We start from the raw sequence: 18,994 nt of genomic DNA, 5'->3' as shown, positions 1-18,994 counted from the left end.
AAGGTTCTCAGTCATCCAGGTTGTTGCCTTTTCTTTCTGTCACTAACTGTCACTAAAGCCCTCCGGAATCAGATTTTTTTTTTCCCCCCAACTATCTTTTTTATTCATTTTTAACATTTCAGTAACACAGCCAACAAGACTTTTGCGCAATTTGCGCACAGGGACCTGTAGATGGTGCTGCGCGCACAGACTTCTGCAGCCTGCCGTTAGTGCAGCTCAGGCTGCTTAACTGTGGAAATGTTCTCTGCACTCATTGCACTCACTTATCTTTCTGCTGCTGTGGTTAAAATGCTCTGGATTATTGTGATATTGTTAAACAGGATGTGCCATAAATGTGACATGGCCCTATTTTGAAATGGCCGGCGCACATCTGTGAAGCGCAGCCTTTTAATTAGCTGCAAATATCAGAAGGAAATTGGTTCTTATTTTTAAATGCCCTCATTTTAAGACAGTCTGATCGGCTCTGCACCTCTCTTCTTTTGACTGCAAGCATTACAGTACATTTATTTTTTGAAGCACTTCAATTTTCTGCAACTCTTAAGTTTGTATTTAAATTTAAATTATGTCAGTAAAAAGTGAGCACTGTAATATTTTCAAAAGCTATATTTGGTTGTATGGTGTTGTGTTGCTATGTCCACCCCCTGTGTGCTTAAATCACATTTAGAAACCAGTCTAATAGATTAAATAACAGTGCAACTAGAATAACCAATATTACTTGTAATTACTTTTAGGACATCATTGCATAGGATGAAACTCTTTCCTCGTCCTTAGCCACAGATATTAAAAAGAGCATGGATGGAACATGATGGAGGGCCAAGAGCCTCGAGTGTTGAGCGCCGCTCATGGGGGAAAAGGGGGTTTTCGTCTCCATTGCCCGTAGGCGCATGTGGCACAAACACAGACAGCTGGAGCATGAGTTTTGCTCCTCGTCTGGAGCCGGTGGCTTCCCGTAGGGTGGCACAACACTCCGCAGGATACCGCGGGGACCCATCTGCCATGGCAAGGCCTGCTCACAGACGGCCACGTCCAAGTTGCTAGAGTGGCCCCCGTCCACCCGCCCGACGCACTACCCCCTGACACCCACTCTCACCCTGTCCAGGCCACGCGTGTTGTCAACACTACCATGTGACAGTGTTGATGTAGTCCTTACCAGGTCCTCACCCTCTGGGTTGAAAAAGCAGAGCAATTCATAAATATTGGTTGACCAGTCTGAACAGTACAAGCGGCTCAACATCTTGCTCAGAGGAGCTGTGTCAGTGTTAAGCTGGGCTTTTATAACTGAGGACATAGAGAATGGTCTGAAAGCTATTTAATACGGGATAGGTTTGAAAAAATCTGTCATATTCTCACACATTTTAGAGGAAAGTACCACCTCTGCTACGTGGGAAAATGTTTCTAGCCAGCTGCAAGATATGATAATGTCTCATTAATTCTCTGAGCGGATACGCAAAAGACTGATTAATGTGCAAGGTAGGAGATGGCTGTGGTCACATTAGCAGAGTCTGTTTTCGGGGAGAAAACTGACAGCTAAGTGACCTTTGTCAGCTGCTTTGTTGATGAGGGAACCAAACAGATGTTCACTCCCTTCCAGTTTTCTGTCATTGAAACAGTTACTAAAAAAAAACAAAAAAAAACACACACTATCTTTGTATCTTTAATCCGTCAGTTATTTAAAAATAAAGATAACAAGATGCTAAAAGCAGAGCCGGAAATGATTATATGATACTTATCTGTGTTTCTTTTGGCTCATATTCGTGTTTTCCAATCGATAATTTGAGCAAGACATTATTTTCACGCCATCTCGTGAAAGGTAATTTGTTAACGCTACGTGTTTTTCCAAATTCTAATAAGGCCAGCTTCCTTATTAAACATAAACTAAAAGCGAGAGACAAAGTGAGAGACTTGGAGGATTTGGATTTCAGCCCTCTAAATCTGCAGCCAAGCTCCAGTAGCAACCACCATATTAAAATTTACTGTTCAGAAAACACATTTTACTGGCAGACGACACAAATTATGTATTTACATAATTTAATCATTAACCAGTGTAGGGTTACCAACTGGGTACAATCAATTAAAATAAGTGTGCTCAAGACTGACCACAAAAATGAGTCGCTCTTACGGGGAATAAGGACTACACACTATAGTTACCACACATTTGCAAAAAAAGTTTTTTTTTTTTTTTTATTCAAAAAAATGAACAGAAGAAACCTCGGGCAACAATCTACTGAGAAAAAAAAAAGTTTAACAAACACTGGAAAAGAAAAATACAGAGGAGAAAGTCCTGAAACTGTACATACAAGTTAGCTCGACTGTGGCACAAGTAAAAAAAAAAAAATAATAAAAACAAGTAACTTTCATATAGCTCTATGAAAATCTCTTATTTCCTCAAACTGTCTGTACAAAAATCTTCATAAATTAGGATCTGTTTCATATAACTTAATGACTGTTCAATGTGGTGGTTACTTATATGAGTATTTCCCCCCCCCCCGTTGATGCACCTCTTTAACTCTTGACCCAGATATTATGGCACTTGGTTCAGACACCACTAGCAGCACAAACCTCACAAGACAGTATTACTTGTCAGTCTCAGGCATTACACAGAAATCTCAAGTATAATCACAGCGGCCCTTGTTGGACACCCTAGCTAACTACAGAGGAGATGCTGCTCACTCTACTCCCAGGACGAACATGTTCATTTAAAAAGAGCACACATCCACCACAAAGCTTTGCTGTCAACGTGGATTTTAAACGCTTTGGATCAGGCTCGGGAATCTACTGCTAATTAAAGCAGATGCTGAATGCGTGGAAAACATGTTGTCAGCCTCCCTAGTGAATACAATGCTACCTACTGAAAGAAAAAAACAAAACAAAAAAAAAAAACAGGAAAATCAAAAGGTATTCGAAAACAACCTGAAAGGAAACAGCTGTATGTGGCGAGCTCCTGAGTGTGGCATTTGGTCTGGAAGGCGCGGGCTGGACCTGCTAACCCGACCTTAACAGAGGAGAAAGAAAACTCTGAGGTAGATATCTGGTCTGACTGACCACCAGGTCGAATCACAGACTTACTGGAGCACACCTTAATAAAAACACATGCTTTAATCCATTGTTTCCAAAAAAAACAAACCACTTAGTCTTTGAGCAATATGTCTATCAGATTGTAGAACTTTCCTTTTGCATTTTTTTTTTATTTTAATCTTATAATAATTTTTCCTGTTATCACTAAAGCCACCTGTGGCACTTCCTTCCTTCATGCTTGTGTGTCCGTATTGTACTACTACCTAAGAAAACTGAATGCAAATGTACAACAAAAAAACAAAAAAACAAAGGCACACTGTCCAAACTGCAGTCTAGTTTGCAGAGTCCTGGTTAAAGAGACAATGTACTATCTCACAATCTTTGGTGAAGTAAACTACAACTCAAAGTGCCAAGTTTGTTTGTTTCCTATCAAAGAGTGAGGTGCGATTTAAAATACACATATTCTTCCCCGTTTAGCCCCCCTCCCTCCCCGACCCCGTAGCCCAACTCACTGAACTTTTGCCTAAGTTCTTTTATAAGGCTTTGATTAGTTTTTTTTTTTTTTTCACAATCATACGTCCATGTTTTCCTGTTAGTTTTTTTTTTCAAAGTAAAAGCGATAAATACACACCACGTCAAAATTACAATTAACATCACCCCCCCTCCCGAAAAAAAATAATGCAAAAGCATGGCCCAGAAACAAAAAACACCTGCCCCATTTTAGTCGCCCCAAAAAAGGTTTAATTCCAGCTACTCTAAGATTCCAAGTGTTCAAAAAGGCAACGATAAAAATGGGAATTTTCTGCAGAGCTTCCAATATCCACAAAAATGTAGGGCCTCCTTGCTATAGAAATATTCCGTCCACTATGATAATCAGATGTGGAGTCATATCATTCAAAATATTTGTTCTAAAAAATGTATATTTCTTTTTTTTTTTTAAGTTTTGGGAGGGGGAAAAGCAAAAACACGTAGATTTTATATATAAAAAAGTCCTATGTAGCTGATTTCACAGGCAAAAAGCTGTCAAAATTGTTTTGCTTATTGCCGCTCCGTGGTGGTCGGTGCGACTACTGTATCAAAACTATTAAGGCAAATTTTACTCAGACAGCAAGGTCAATCCAAAGTTCTAAGAGAAACCACTTTACAAGAAAACAACACCGAACACTTCACCATAGCAACACTCACACAGCAAGCACGAAAACATCATTTTCGAAAAAATAAAATAAAAACAAAAAAAATCTTCAGGAAAAAAAAAAAAGTAGAACAAGACATATCCACTATCATGCACTTTTGCACAACTGGTCACGTGATTCTTTCTTTCTTGTATCCTGCGGCAAACCCCAGTAAAAAATAAACGTTTTCTAGTATGAAAATAAAACTTTTTTTTATTTTAAATATAATTTGAATCATTTCATGAACTCAGAAATACGCTCTTAAAATGATACCAAAAATAGTCCCACTTTTAAACATTTGCAAACACCTGCGCAAAACAGTGAGAGATCCTTAGCGTCCACTGCTTTTGTAGACATGATTGTTTTAGCTGTCCAAATGTTACCTCAGTACTACTTGGTTTGTTGGTAGGAATAGGGGGAATGATTGCCGGATGAGTCCACTTGTGACTGTGCACCGTTTTCCTGGAAGAAAGAGTGAAATCGTTCTTTGAAACTGAAACTTGGCTAAATGAAATAAAAAATTTAAAAATGTAATCAAATCAGATAAGCTACCTCCACAGGAACTGTCGTTGTCTGCATGTGTGCATACTGTGGGATATATGCTCCTTGCATAGCTGTGTTGGCAGCCATAAACTGAAAGAAAAGAGCAACACAGAAACATATTCAAGGTTTAAATGTTTTACAGTTCGATGATGCCCTTTTTCAAACCTTATCCTCGGATAAGTGTGATGTGTGAACTGAGTTCTGATGGCGTGCTGTGTTCCCTCACCGTTCCCGCACTACTCAGAGAGAGGTGACTCATCTGCTGCGTGAGAGGGGCCATCATGGAAGTAGGCTGCAGTGACATGGATGGGTCCATAGAGGGCGATATCACCGTACCCTGCGAGAAGAGTGTGAGCAGGTGAGAGGCATGTGTGCAGCTGGTCGAGCAAACAGAAAGTCAACAAAGCAGTATTTTCCCACAAATCTAAAAATACTGAATAAAAGATGACGTAATGCCATGGCAATTATGCTCGATATCTGGTATATCAAGTGGATATTTTGATTTGTTGGATTTCAGGGAAAGAGAAACTAAAAAAATATATAATAATAGCGTAAGGTGAAAGGTACACATTGAGCAAGTTGTCTGCAAGCATCTTGGGTGGCCCGACGCATCAGGCAGGCGTCTACGATGGCTCATTTCCAAACCCAGAAAGGAATCCTCTTGATTAGTTTAAACCCATCTGTTATAAAATATTTAGCATCTGTCATTAAATACACGGCTTTATAAAGCGTTCCCACATAAACACTTTAAAATCCTCAAGGATCAGTGTCACACTACGTGCAACTACTACTTGCACATATTGAGTGTGTCTGTTTACAGGCAAATGTCTTGGTTCTGTTTAAAAACGCCGACTGAAATGTTTATGAAATAGATAAAAGAGGAGCGAGAAGAGTGGTGAAGACGGTGCTGTTAAAAATGGAGAGATCCCTTGCTCTTACCGGGTGCTGCATGATGTAGGGTTGATGAGCCATCCAGGACGGGTTCTGCACCTGGAACATTAACAAACACACTCTGTAAACACGCATGCCATTTCCATTGATCACATGCTACTGCGCCTAATTAAAGGCCTTCCCGAAACTCCAAAGAGAGCGCTCCAGAACCCTGACCACACGTGATTTCTAAACATAAATGTCGAACATGTAAAACAGCTGAAAGAAACAGCTTTCTATTCGATGAAAGCCTACAATTTGTCCCTAAAGAGAAGGATTCAAACCTGATATGTTGACACTGGAGACATGTAAGGGGTCATTGACGTCTGAGCCATCATCCTGTTTGAAATACTGTACGGTGGTGGAAAAAATCTGCCGACACAGAATTAAGTGCATTGTTACAGAATGACAAGTGTGTTGCAAATAATGTGCAAACGAAATACATCGACCAGACGACAGTGCAAGCTATACATTAATCTTGTTTACCCATTTTGAATAGCAGCGGTACTGGGGTCATATGTGAGTGTCATTCCAGCCTGGAGGAAAAGAAATCACAACATTTACAACTTCAATAGGCAACAGAAATGAATCATCTACGTATACTGGACAGTTAGTAGTGTGAAAGAAATGTTAAAATGGCTGAAAGATCTGCTGTGTCCAAACACGCAGATCAGAGTTTCTATTGGCTGACCAAACACATCCTCTTGATCAAAGTTCAATAAAGGCGAACGATGGGACTCTGCTCGGTGAAAACAGGAAACCCACCACTGAATCTATCTGTTGTTCTGGCTACAATGGAGGTAAATGACAAGCATTTTGTTTTTCATACCCGCAGAAGATACTGTGGAGTACTGATGTGAATTAAATGGGTTGTGAGTACATATTCACTTCCACGAAGGTGAAGGACGAGGTACAACACATAATGTATTAGACATGCGGTATATTCACAACCTGAAGAGCTGCCACTATAACCAGATGTAGTGATACAACACAAGTTCATCCTGGAGTTAGCAGAGAGGACATAATAACCACAAAGGGAAATGCTGTATCTAATATAGTAAAGGCGACCAAATGGCAACTCCACAAAAAAATCACATTTTAAACAACGCCCTGGTTGAATGCCCCGCAAAATCACGAGGCAATGTGACACTGAAACACCACAACAGATAATGTCTCCACAATCCAGTGGGAAAGCTGAGCTTTGACCCTTGCTGGGTTGGCAGAACAGACAAATAACTGGTTGCATTAACGCACACTCCCAGCACAGTCAATGTAAACTTGTAATGTACAGATTATGCAACCTGTGCTGCTCCTCAGGTGCAAAGGGAAGGGGGCAGAAGCTCTGGAAGTCAAAGACCACGGAGCGACATGCTCTGGAGTGCTTTTGCCCCATAGATTTAAGAATGTTTGGATTGGCAGGCTTGTTTCACAACTGAAAATATGCAAGCTCGCACGTAAACACTTCCACTCTGTGTCCGGACAGATGTGCCCAGCTGGTAACACAGCGTATTTCCAGTCTGAGAAACAAACAACAGAGAGTTTTTTTGCACATTTCTGAGAAACCCAGAGCCTTTTATGGAGGTCGCCATCAGAATCCAATCATCGAGCAAAGCTAATATGTAAATGACCTCCTCTTGAATGGGTGCAGATGCAACCTGGACACGGTGTTGCTGGTCTAATGCTGCCTTGATCGGTTAAGTTGTTTATGTTTGGTATGTTAAGACATTAGTTCAAATTTCAATTAACACAAAGCACCAAAGTTATCTAGTGGTTGACCAGCAGCTCCAGCGTCCTACAGAGGTAAAAATACTATGTGTTTGAAGACAGCAGTAAAGTGGCTTTAGTTTCCTGTCTAAAATGCTGACTAAAGTAGTTTTAAAGCCGTGATAATGTTGTGAATCTAATGTACATTAAACTGATTTTGATTTCAGTTTAGGTGGGCCATGTATTAGGTGGCTAAAACATGTTTTCCTGCTGGACCTATACACAGCAGTTGTGCTTGCTTTCCGTAACCATACTCCTGTATATTTCTTCAACTGAGGGCTGAAATCTATTATAGATAATACACTGGCTATGAAGAAGTACCTCATATAATCCCACTTCAAAGAAACCGATAGATTTGCTTAATGCAAAACGAGTGCATCCATTTTACACATTTAAAAAAAAAAAAAACAGAAGTATGGCCTTATATGCTATTCTGTTTTGGACAGGGGAACCGCTGCTTCAGGTCATGACTCCTTCATTAACATCAGGCAAGAGTAAAGCCAATAAAACGCTTGTGCTTTTCTTTGTAAGATTGTAATATTTGTTTCATGTTCTGTCATTAATATCACTACATTTGGACACCTCTGAAGTTTATTGTTCCTCTCTGGTCATGGAAGGTTTCCAATTATGTGCTCAGTCCCTACCACTCCATCCTGAGTACCACTTACCAGCCTGGAGTCGCCGTCCCTCGCCCAGGCCCGACCATTGAGTCCGAATTTATTCTGACTTTGTCTCTTTTTCTGCCCGCCATCAGCAAACTTGCACAGCAATGGTTCGGATGGTGCTGAAAGTAGAGAAATGGCGAGAGGACAAAATAAAAGGCTTTGTCTTTTACCAACACGATCACACCCACATTGTTGTCTGTCATTGGTTTCTAAGCAGTCATTCACTCCCTGCAGCCTGGGAACACAGACATCTAATTTGGCAGCTGTGGAGCTGTAATCCCCTCCCCTTCCTAAAGGAGGCAAGGCCAGCAGAGACTATTTCAGTCTAATAATCCAATTAAAAGGCTTAGAGAGGGAGTGGAGGCCACACAGAGCAGCTCTCTCTCGTTTTCTTTGTCTGTGCTCTGCCACTTAATGCAGAGTGTATATGAGCTCTTTACAACGCAGACTCACTGACTCCTGTTGGACGCATGAATCTTTCGACCAACAGCTTCATCCTGACTACACAACTCCGCCCAGATTATAACAACCACAACACAAAATATCTTTCATTTCAAACATTCATATCCCTGCAGTATATAAAACAATTAAAGTTTTTACCTGGAACCCCTGCAGGCGTCTTGATAAACTTTCCATTGAAGTGAGAGATAACTGCGTCACATTTTTCAGTTGACTCCATCCTGAAGTTAGAAAAGACACGCAGTATATCAGCGATAATAGCCAGGGTGAGTAGGTGATTTCCTACAAATGCCTCCTCTGCAGGTTGATGGAAGCGGCAGTTTAATGTAAAAGATTTTTTATCTGCAAGTCCATCGTGTACATTTACCGCATTGTCAGATCTTATTGTATAGTCTTCACCGCACACACCTAGTGGAGCACACCCACATTCAAACATTCCTCCGGTGTACTATGATATTTTTTGTTTTGTCAGTCGTGACCAAATGTCAGGTTATGCAAGTGGGACCGGCGGAAGCCAGCATTACCACTATAATTAAAACACCCAGTCATTGTGAAACTATGTTTTTAAAGGAGTTTCCATTTGTCCAGACATGAACAGTTTATTCTGACTTGTCATCAGCCTGATTGCCATGTATTTTTAGGTATCAAATGAAAGGGGGTATTTATGATAAGAAATCAACAAAAACTGTTGAATGATTTTAAAGATTTTACTTAAGCATCAACTTAATAAATAAAGCTGACTTGATCTCAAAGCTGTGGTATTGTTGTCGTCCACTGGGATGCCATTTACTTACTTTACTTATTCCTTTAAGTCATATCTGACATAATAAGATATATTTTAGTTATGAGAAAAAAATGGTCTCTCGATACTGTTTCATATGTCAGTGACAATAAATGACATAAGAATCCAACCTTGCAAAGCCCACTCCTCTGCTGACTCCACTGGAGTCCCTCAAGATGCGTGTTGATATGACCTGGCCAAAATGCTTCAGCATGTTCTCCAGTTCCTGCTCGTCCATCGACAAAGGCAGGTTGGAGATGTACAAGTTTGTTGGGTCTTGTTCTTGTTGCTGTGTGATGAAGAAGAAGAGGCATAGAAAGCAGAGATGTAATTACACCATAGGAAATGCCTGGAACACGCTTGGAAAGAGAAGGGAATACATTGTCTCCTTGCAAATTTCACATAATAAACCCTGGAAATAACGAAAAATTTAACATACTTCTAATGTGGATGTCAGTAATAGGCTTTTAATGTCTCTGCTTATTGCTGTTGCTTCCTGTGAGTCTCTGTTGGGGGAGGTTTTAAGGTAATAAAAGGTCAGCAGATGATTTACATGCAGCCCATCTTGGCTCAAGTCTCATATCAGCCGATTTTTTGCCGTATTTCAACAGCATCAGCAGAAACATAAGACACGGCTACGACTCCATGGGGATCGGCCTCTCGTCGCCATTAATATTCATCAGCGTTGTGTTGTTCAGTGTCAGCAACGGAAACAGGCTGGACAGCACAAAGTAATAACACTGACAGAAAAATTTATATATATAAATTATATGACAGCGAAGGTTGCACCAGACCCAGGCAATATGTTTAATCTGAGGAATTAATGCTTAAAAATATTAAAGGACAGATGGAGTGAAGGGTGCACAGATGTGCTTTAGCACCTCCCGCTTTTGCCTCAGATCCTTATATATGCATATCCTCATACATATAACACAAGCATAAAACGCTGCCTTTACCTTTAAGGGGTCTAAATAAATACCTAGTAAGGCAACTAAGGATTTGCTACTATCATTCTGTGCCTTATTTGACCATATCTTTATTTAAGGTAAATTCCGGCCTGGTGTTTGCTGTCACAGTCTATATAAGAGCAAATCTTACTTGTGACTTTATGGTGAGGTGGTAAGGTGAATGACTACATATTTTAGTTACGCAGTAAGCCAACCACAACTGCTCCTCTTTGTCTATACTGATTCATCTTTGCCTATATCAATAACATTTGTAAGCACATGTGAATTACGTGAATCCCCAGTACACAGGAAGGTGGGCACATAATGAAGTATCACGAGACATTCATTGGAAGTAACATAAGGTAAAAAGAAGGGATCTGGTCACGTCCCACCACCTGCCTTTGAAATAATAATGAGAGAGAGGGAGCATTGAAGGGTGCCTGCGCTGATAAAAAAACAGGAAAAGGGACCTTTGTCAGAGAGTCTATTAAGCCCCAAACAAGCTTCTGCAGTAGTGAGAATAAAGCATGAAAGGCTCACACTTTATAATGGCATTTACCTTCCACAATACAAAGACTAAACTTAAGCACGCCCTCCAGAGCTGCTCTATTTTAATTAAAAAGGGGAAAATGGCAGCAGGAAGGCAACATAAGAAGCCCCACAGAAGCCCAGACAGGGAAATGAGGTGAAGGGTTCCTGCTCCTCACTCAGTGCTGTGTGGGAACTAATTTCCCCCGACTAGTTCCTGTTACCATAACAACACACAATTATTTACTTCCGTTTCTGCTGTTGGAGACAAGTATGTCAAAAGTAATACCTCCTTAATCTAGAGCCCCCCAAGTCGAGGAGTTAAGTAAAATAACACTTTACTGGCAGATAGTACACACAGTGCATTAAAGACTTTTTTGGAGTGGACAGAAAGACTACTCTCAGCCTGCACAGACACATAATGGATTATTTGGTACCTCATGGCACTGTCAGGACCACCATTCACGTCTGAAACCCTTCAAAAGTGTTGCTGTCAGTAGCGTATTTCACCGTGGCCTTGATGCGGTGCTGTCTCATTCTATATCCTGTTCGTCCCTTCTGTTACAGCCACTAATGTCAAACTTAGATTCATCAGCTATTTTCCCATCAGCTACTACAGTCTTTGCCCACTCCAAACCTTTGGCCTTAATGTCCCTCCCGAGAAGGGGTTTAGAGGCATTACTCGTCCTCTGTGACTCCACTAGACAGCCTCTATAGGCCAGACTTCTGCTGATCCTTGATTAATTTTCTTCTCAGTCTCTCATGGAACAAATCTTGATGTGCTGATCTTCTGATGGTGTGATCACTATTGGTCTGTCTAATTGTGCTTTTCATCTGGTTCAGTTGTATAGAGCTCCATATAGTACTCCCACAGAAACTTCCAATTTAGACATGATTTGATGCTGACAAAGCAGAGTGTCATCCAAATTCAAATAATCCTTTAATTTATCCCACGGTGGGGAATAAAAACAAAATAGAATGAGATGAGACAAGTTGAATAAGTGCAAATACAAGAAGTATAAGGCATCAGCTCAGAGTGCAGCAGGTGAAGATGTAGATCCAGGAAATGTCTCAGTGGAAAGCAGGAAAATAAAAAAGCAACTGCGTCCTCAGACAGTTTACAGATCATCAACTCATAAACCCAATTCAATGCTCACAAAACACAACAGCCAACTGTTTCTGCCACACAATGACCTGACATTAGTAATTATTACACATTATATGACTCAGAATCCAAAAGAAACCATAATCAGGCCATGTTACCATACAGTATTTCCTCCTATTATGCTATTCATCCTGTCATTTGCACAATCCTCCCTCAAATGCAAAATTAATAAGGAAAGAGCTGCACCTCGTAAACACTTGAGGCTTGTGCAAACACAGGTACGTGTGTCACACTTAAAGACACACGGATGCAAAATAAACCCAGTTCCATAGACATACAGTACGTGCACGTTCAGCATATGCTTCCTTCGTGATTCAACTCAGGTGATCTCAGAGCTCATGAGCAGTCTACAGAATAATGGCTGTGGAGCATACACCCTGCAGTCAGGGATTCTTGTCCTGCTATTTAATACCACACAGATTAGGTTTAAGTTGCCTTACCAGCCAGATGGAAGACAACAGTGTTACTGGGTAACTGGGTATGGATGCGATATCAGGATTAGTCTGTAATGAATCCTCACCTTTGCCATCTGAGCTTGGACACCAGTGGTCTTCAGGGCAGCCACGGCTTTCTGAGCTGCAGCGGGGCTGTCAAAGTCCACAAAGCCATATCCTGAGGAGACGAGCAGCACAGTTAGGACAATGTTCCATATCAAGCTCAGAAAATGACAGAGGCTCTGTGGCGTGTGGGCCGACATGATCCTCTTTGTGACAGATGGTTATGGGCTATTACTTGGTATCTGCAATGTTTGTAAGAAGCTGTGTTATGTAATTTTACAGTATATTTGTGTATGCTTCTCTATTAAATACTATATGTCTATTTTATTCTATTTATATATGTGTGCTTTTGTGCTTTGTGTGTGGAAGCAGAGGCAAAAAAGTGCTGAGGATGCAGATACCACTGGCTCAGGTCAGCTTTTTGTCCTGTGGGGTCCAAACAGGGTAAAACCTATGGTCTTTGGCCTCCACTGCACTTGCTATATTTAACCTACTCTAAATAAGTTATGGTGAATATGTCAGTGCTCTTTCAGCTGACAAATGGGTCACAGTTATTAAAGTTTCATGCCGATCCTTGCCTTAGTTATTAGTATTAAACAATGGCCTTTAGTCAAACAAAGAACTTTGTGAAACTTCGGATTACACAAGGCTATCTCTCTGAGTTTAGTTTGAAATGCAGTCAGAGCCCTGCTAGGTCTTTAGCGGTTTCTCCTTTCACCGAAAGCCTTTGATTAATCGTCATTTGTGTAATCCAGAGAAGAGTGACAAAGCAATCTCTTAATCCCATCAGCACTAGAATCAGTAAGTCTCGATTTAGTCAGGTGGACAGTTTACTGGAACTGGACCGAGACTAGCAACATTACTCAGCAGAAAGAGGAAGAGCCACTTCTTCCCAGGAACCATGTACAACGCTGACACACCAGCAAAACGGACAAATGACAATTTTCCACTAAAGATTACACAATAGAAATTTACAATTTCTGGGTAAATTTGGGGAAAGTAATGGTGTAGTAATCGTGATATATGGTAGTACACACGGCATTTTGCATGCATGCTTATGTGAAAGAGACAAAGAAAGGAAAAGGGCAGTGCTGAGAAGAGACAACACCACACACCTTTACACTTATTTGTAGCCTTGTCCAAGATGGCCTTTGTCGATACGATTTTGCCATACCTAAGAGAGGAGCAGAAAGGCGAGGCATTGTTAGCAGGATTATGTACCAGACACAGCCAGTTATAAAACACACTCACACACACAGAGGGAGGGTTGAGCAACAATCCATGACATCACTGTAAAAATATGAGAAACAGGAAGTGGTTTCCATGTGGTTCTGAAAACCCCACCATGTGTGCAGTAAAGCACTAATCTCTAATCTCAAACAGTCCCCTTTTCTTCAGCCAAGCGAAACCACTGTTATACAGGGTCACCAAAGACCCTATAAGGAGAAGTTGGGTCACTTTTGATGACATCTTGGTAAAACCCCTGCTCAGCTGAGATGAACACCTACTATGTTTTTATTTAGGGAGTTATTTTTTATTTTTTTTTAGGATTATATAAGTGGAATTCAATTAATGGTTCCAAATCATATGTATATACAACTTGCAGTTTTCTTTGTGCAGACAGATGTTTTTAAGCCTTGGCAAACCACTGATTACGATATAATGAACTCTGGTCTGGCTCATGTCGTTGCCATAGTTTTAACAGACGTGTGTACATACACACCACAGGAAGGCGCAGATGAAAAGTCCCATGTTACTTCAGTGTCATTCAGATGCTTTCACACAGAAGCAACTGGTAAAAAACAATCTTGAGGTTAGTGGGTAAAAACCCCAAAATTGCTTTAGTAAAATTTCTTGTGATCTGATGCTTTTATAGGTTTGTGTTTCACTGCTTCATCAGACCAGAGGAGGTTTTATCCCAAAATTTGTGAACAAAACTGGAATAACAAGATGTGAAACGAGGATCCTCTAAACAACTGGGTGTCTTTTGTTTGGTAAAATCAAAATGTAATTAATTCATTTGCAATATCTTCTATGATTGCCTGTTGATCCATGGAGTTTGGACTGCAGCTTGAAGAGTTAATGTACTTCATGACGCAGTGACTAAAATCAAAAAAAAAAAAAAAAGTGTAAAGCAAGAGGGTGTCTTTTAACCTACATAATCTGCAGTGACGCCAGTGCAAGCCACAATGTACCCTACAGTCTACCAGGATATTTTAGTTCAGGATTACAACAGATACCAAACTGGGTGAAAGATCACGACCTTATAACCTTTCTTTCTTCTGAACTCTAATCTCAAATCGTGCGGCTGTGACATGTTTGCTCTTACAGTAAAGTCTATATGTAGTGCACTGTTTTTTTTTTTGTTTTTTTTTAATGTTCTTTAGGATTACTCAATGTGATCCGGTGAGAAGTCCAGAATGCACAAAAAAATAAAGGGCTTCTTTGCTCCCAGATTTCCACAGTAGGTGGTAAAACAGCACATTTGCTGAGCCCTGTGTGATGTATCAACTATATGCAAATCACTACTTATAATCACAAATGACTGCAGCTGCATCCAAGTGAGTTTGAAACTCTTGGATCTAAAGTTCTATCTATCTATACTTCGAATGTCAAAAAAGAACATTGTCAAAGTCAATATTTTTTTCTTTTTTTTTAAATCCAGCTTTGTTTCATTTTTTATGCAACTGCTCAGAAGTATTTCAATATCCAATATATCTCTAGAAAAGCCAAAGAATGAATTGGTAATCTTAGGTTCTTATTCAGTATTATCTTGTGAAGACGGGGCCTCAGACTAAAATGAAATGAATTTTCTAAAGCGTCAGGGTGGTCTTTTGTCTTGGCATATATAAAGTCCATAAAGAAAGCTGTAGAGAAGCCCAGCGCTGACTGTCTCTCTCCTTTATCCACACATGATATATAACATCTCTGCTCCTGTGCTCTGATTGCTTTCTTGTGATCTATTTTTGACCACGCGTGGACTTAAAGATAATCTTCCATTTTATATTCCAGCACAGGCTTCAATACTCCTTCTATATTTAATAAAATACAATATAAAGTTTTATATACAACACCGCAACAAATGCTAAATAGTCTCTCTAAAACAGAATCTTACATTTAACCTTTTAGCTCCTTTTTTGTATCCCCACCCATTTATGTCAATAAATGACTGCCCCAGCAAATTGAAACTGGACTAAAGGGGCTTAAAAAAAAAATAAAAAATCAATGGTTGATCAATAGTGGATAATAATGAAAGGAAGTGCGGTACTCACGGCTGACAGAGCTTGACCAGGTCATGGTCTGTGGTTGAAGGGGACAGGCCTCGAATGTAGAGGTTTGTTTTACTGAGTTGGTCCCAGCCGGCAGTGCTGCTGCTGCTGCTGTTGTTGTTGGTGCTGCTGTTGGTGCTCGGGCTGGGTGGAGCCATGGGGTGTGACGATGGGGCAACAGGTGGCTGGAGAAGGTAAGGGAACAATAGAATTTAATTTAGGTAATTCTGTAAAAACATGTCATTTTAAATTAAAAAAAACAACAACGATGATCTGTCTGGACACTGGACATTGTATCATATAGTATCATGTGGGTTTCAGTCCAGTGTGAGGGTTAATGTTTGACTGAGCAGTGATCCGTATATGCTATCCCATCACCTCCTTACAGTCAGCACAACTGGTCCACAGGGACCTGTAGCTCCGACATCAGTGTCACACTGATGCCGCAACGCCTCAGGTTGTCCAGTGAGTCATTTGCAGTTATCTCTGGTGTCGTACTAAACTTCTTATCCTTAATGCCCTAATTAATGCACATCTTTATTTATTTAAGAACTGCTTAATTGACCTGACTTACATTTCTTCTCACAGACTCTTTTTAATCTCTGTATTGTGTATAACAGCTGTGTGGCCTCTGCATCTGAGGCTAAAAAGCAAAAGTCCTGCTGTAATTGAGCAACTTTGTTTGCGTTACAAGACACAGATGTCCCGATCTGACAGAGCCTTCCCATTCAGAGATTTATTTTCTTCCTTACTATCTGACCCTTATTATCCCCCCAAGCCCCCCCTTCTCGGGGGAATCTCAAGCTGAGAGGAAGCTGATGGAATCCCAAGCATGAAGCGGTGACAGGATTGAGCAACACAAGTCTGGACTTCAGCCCAGAGGACGTTCTCTTGTGACCGAATGCTCGTCTGTCTCACATGCCTTCGCAGTGAAACGAGTCTGACCAAGTGACTTGTGATAAAGGTCCTTATTTCCCATGACTTAAGCATCCGTCGCCTGCTTTCTGAAGAAACATGCCCTGTGTCACACACAGCATTTAAATCATAAACATGCTTTCAGTGCATGGCTCTCAACAAATTAAAGCAGAGATCTCATAAAACTCAGTGGCCTCACACGTTGCTATTACTGCTATAAGTGGACGTGGATCGCAGACTGTGAGACCAAAAACGTACTAAACATGTATTACTATTAAATGCCAGATGACCTCAAGAGTACTGTGCCACCATACAAGATTATTCTTAAAGAAGGTGCTGTACCTCCTTTAAAACGCAAAAACAGCATCTCTCAATCTTCAAAGGGCTTAGAATATTTAAATAGTTTATTACTCCAAATACTGATTCTTGAATGTACTGTATATTGTCACTATGCTGAGAAAAGAAAAAGTAGAGATATCTTTGTTGTTAACGGCTAAAACAAAAACAGTACTGGTTTGAATTGCAGGGAAAGACCTGAGGAAAACAAACACACCCTAAAACTCCATTAAACTTTTGACAGGCACTGCGATCACGACATCAGGAGCCTTTTGAAGCTGCGAATGCATTAATATCTTTCATAACACACTGCGCGCACGAAACATAAAACAGAGGGCTGAGCTCATTTTTTCATAGTCTGGTGTGAACAAGCTCCCTTTTCTTCGGGTCTAAATGTGAATTCTGTTTTTCATACAGCTGGCCGGACTACTTTAGATGCAGGACTGAGGGAGAGACCGAGATGGGGGTAGAGGACGGCATCTTATCAGCCAGCTCCAGACCAACAGAGCCCGTCATATCCTAGCTGGAAATATACACAGGGGTTTCCAGTAACAGGCCTCGCCCATGGAGCCTTAGCCACAGGATAACATATGAGCACCGCAGAGTAAATATGTCTATTCAAATCTGTGGACTAAAGGGAGTTTTCATACACCTATAGGCAATGTACCTGGGACAAAGTGAATAAAAAAGAGGGCAATTAGTCATCTGTACTCATGTACCATAGAGAGAAGCCTAACATAGTGAGGAAACACATAATTATGATACATGTATGGCAAATATGGAAGGTACCTAATGTTTTATTACACTCAAACTGAGCTTAATGAAAGAGAAACCAACTGAATGTTTACCTAATGAGCAAAGCATATGCACTGTTTAGTTTGAGGGGCTTTAAAGCGGCGTTTATGGCCAGCTATACTTAAAATAATATCAAAATAGGAATGTTAATTTGCTAAACAGCCACAATATGTCTGTAGTAATATTGGAGCTGGACCACAGCCCGAGCAGCAGGTATACTCATTACCAATAGGTGGCCTGCTTGTCTGGATATTACATCACAAAACGGGAGCACAACATTACCATTTCACATGACACGCGTAAACTAAAATAAGTTTTTATTAGCTAACATTTAGCCACTGAGCTGCCGTCAAGTATCTTGCGACTTCCACGGAGTCAACTCTGTGGACATTACGTCTTAAGTCTGGTAAATAATTGTGTATTTTACCTGTTTGCGATACGGTGTCCTTAGTGGGTTTCCAGTATTAGCAAAAATCATCCTCAGTTGGAACAGGGGGGTTAGTTGTTGTTGTTGTTTTTTTGGTTTTTTTTTGTTAAGCTAAAAATGTCAAACTCCGCGTAAGAGTAGAAAATTTGTTGACACAGATATCCTCCTTACTCCGCCAGAGGACAAGAAAACGAGTCTCTGTGCATATTCGCTGTGTACATATCCTTGTTGTCGTCGACTATCCGGCTACAGAAACGTCCGTAAATTGTCCCAACTTCGACCGCCCAGCCCCGTTTCTTTGACTGGCTTCATTGATTTGCAGTCAACGCTGCGCAGGACAGACGCTGCTACGGTGGAAGAAACCATTTGGTCAGTTACTATAGGGGAGACGAGTGATCGCGGTTGACAAGATACATTACAAATCCTGTATTATTTGATTAATAATTATTAAAAACAACGTTTTTAACTCACAGCCACAGCCTCAAGTTGGTATTTGAAAGTTTCCACGCAGATCTTGTGCTCCAAACACATAACGGCAATAAGTCGTTTCAACCCTCTGTTGTTGTTTGTTTATTAAAGGAGGCATACCAAACGTTCCACCGTGCCGCTGGCCCTGGACGTGATAGTTTGTCTATTTTTGCCCCAGGAAGAACAAGTAAAGTCGAGTTCTGTGTTTATATGGAGAGTATTTCATTGCATGTGGTTTAATAAGATCAACGTGAGATCCAAAGTTAAGGAGTAATGCGACTGCCGTGCCTTAAAAATGAGCCGGTAAAAATGTTATAT

The 18,994-nt window shown here is 40.6% G+C and overlaps 1 protein-coding gene across 2 annotated transcripts; it reads right to left on the bottom strand.

Moving 5' to 3' along the window:
• Window positions 1-1,950: 1,950 nt before the first annotated feature.
• On the bottom strand, window positions 1,951-18,746 carry rbms1b (RNA binding motif, single stranded interacting protein 1b). 2 transcript variants are annotated; one of them, XM_084545043.1, is made up of 14 exons: window positions 18,209-18,746; window positions 15,739-15,920; window positions 13,582-13,640; window positions 12,490-12,581; window positions 9,461-9,618; window positions 8,690-8,769; window positions 8,093-8,208; window positions 6,147-6,196; window positions 5,945-6,032; window positions 5,670-5,720; window positions 4,957-5,067; window positions 4,740-4,820; window positions 4,571-4,649; window positions 1,951-2,992 (listed from the first exon to the last, which is right to left on the bottom strand). In XM_084545043.1, the coding sequence occupies exons 1-13, from the start codon at window positions 18,257-18,259 to the stop codon at window positions 4,578-4,580; spliced, it is 1,191 nt and encodes a 396-aa protein (XP_084401169.1). In that variant the 5' UTR covers window positions 18,260-18,746; the 3' UTR covers window positions 1,951-2,992; window positions 4,571-4,577. The 2 variants fall into 2 exon arrangements, with proteins under 2 accessions (XP_084401169.1, XP_084401168.1); XM_084545042.1 differs by lacking the exon at window positions 1,951-2,992 and having other exon boundaries at window positions 3,523-4,649; window positions 18,209-18,745.
• Window positions 18,747-18,994: the final 248 nt, after the last annotated feature.

Source organism: Chelon labrosus, assembly GCF_963514085.1.
Source record: "Chelon labrosus genome assembly, chromosome: 5".
In the NCBI taxonomy this organism is placed as follows: domain Eukaryota; kingdom Metazoa; phylum Chordata; class Actinopteri; order Mugiliformes; family Mugilidae; genus Chelon; species Chelon labrosus.
Note: the sequence above shows the minus strand (reverse complement) of the source record. Positions and strands in the feature narration are given on the sequence as shown.

Excerpts from the sequence above, each read along its gene's own strand:
- rbms1b (XM_084545043.1), bottom strand. The coding sequence starts at position 18,259 with ATGATTTTTGCTAATACTGGAAACCCACTAAGGACACCGTATCGCAAA. Across the intron at positions 9,619-12,489 it reads TCCAAGCTCAGATGGCAAAG|CAACAAGAACAAGACCCAAC; the intron begins GTGAGGATTCAT and ends TTCATCACACAG. Across the intron at positions 4,821-4,956 it reads CTCTGAGTAGTGCGGGAACG|TTTATGGCTGCCAACACAGC; the intron begins GTGAGGGAACAC and ends CTTTTCTTTCAG.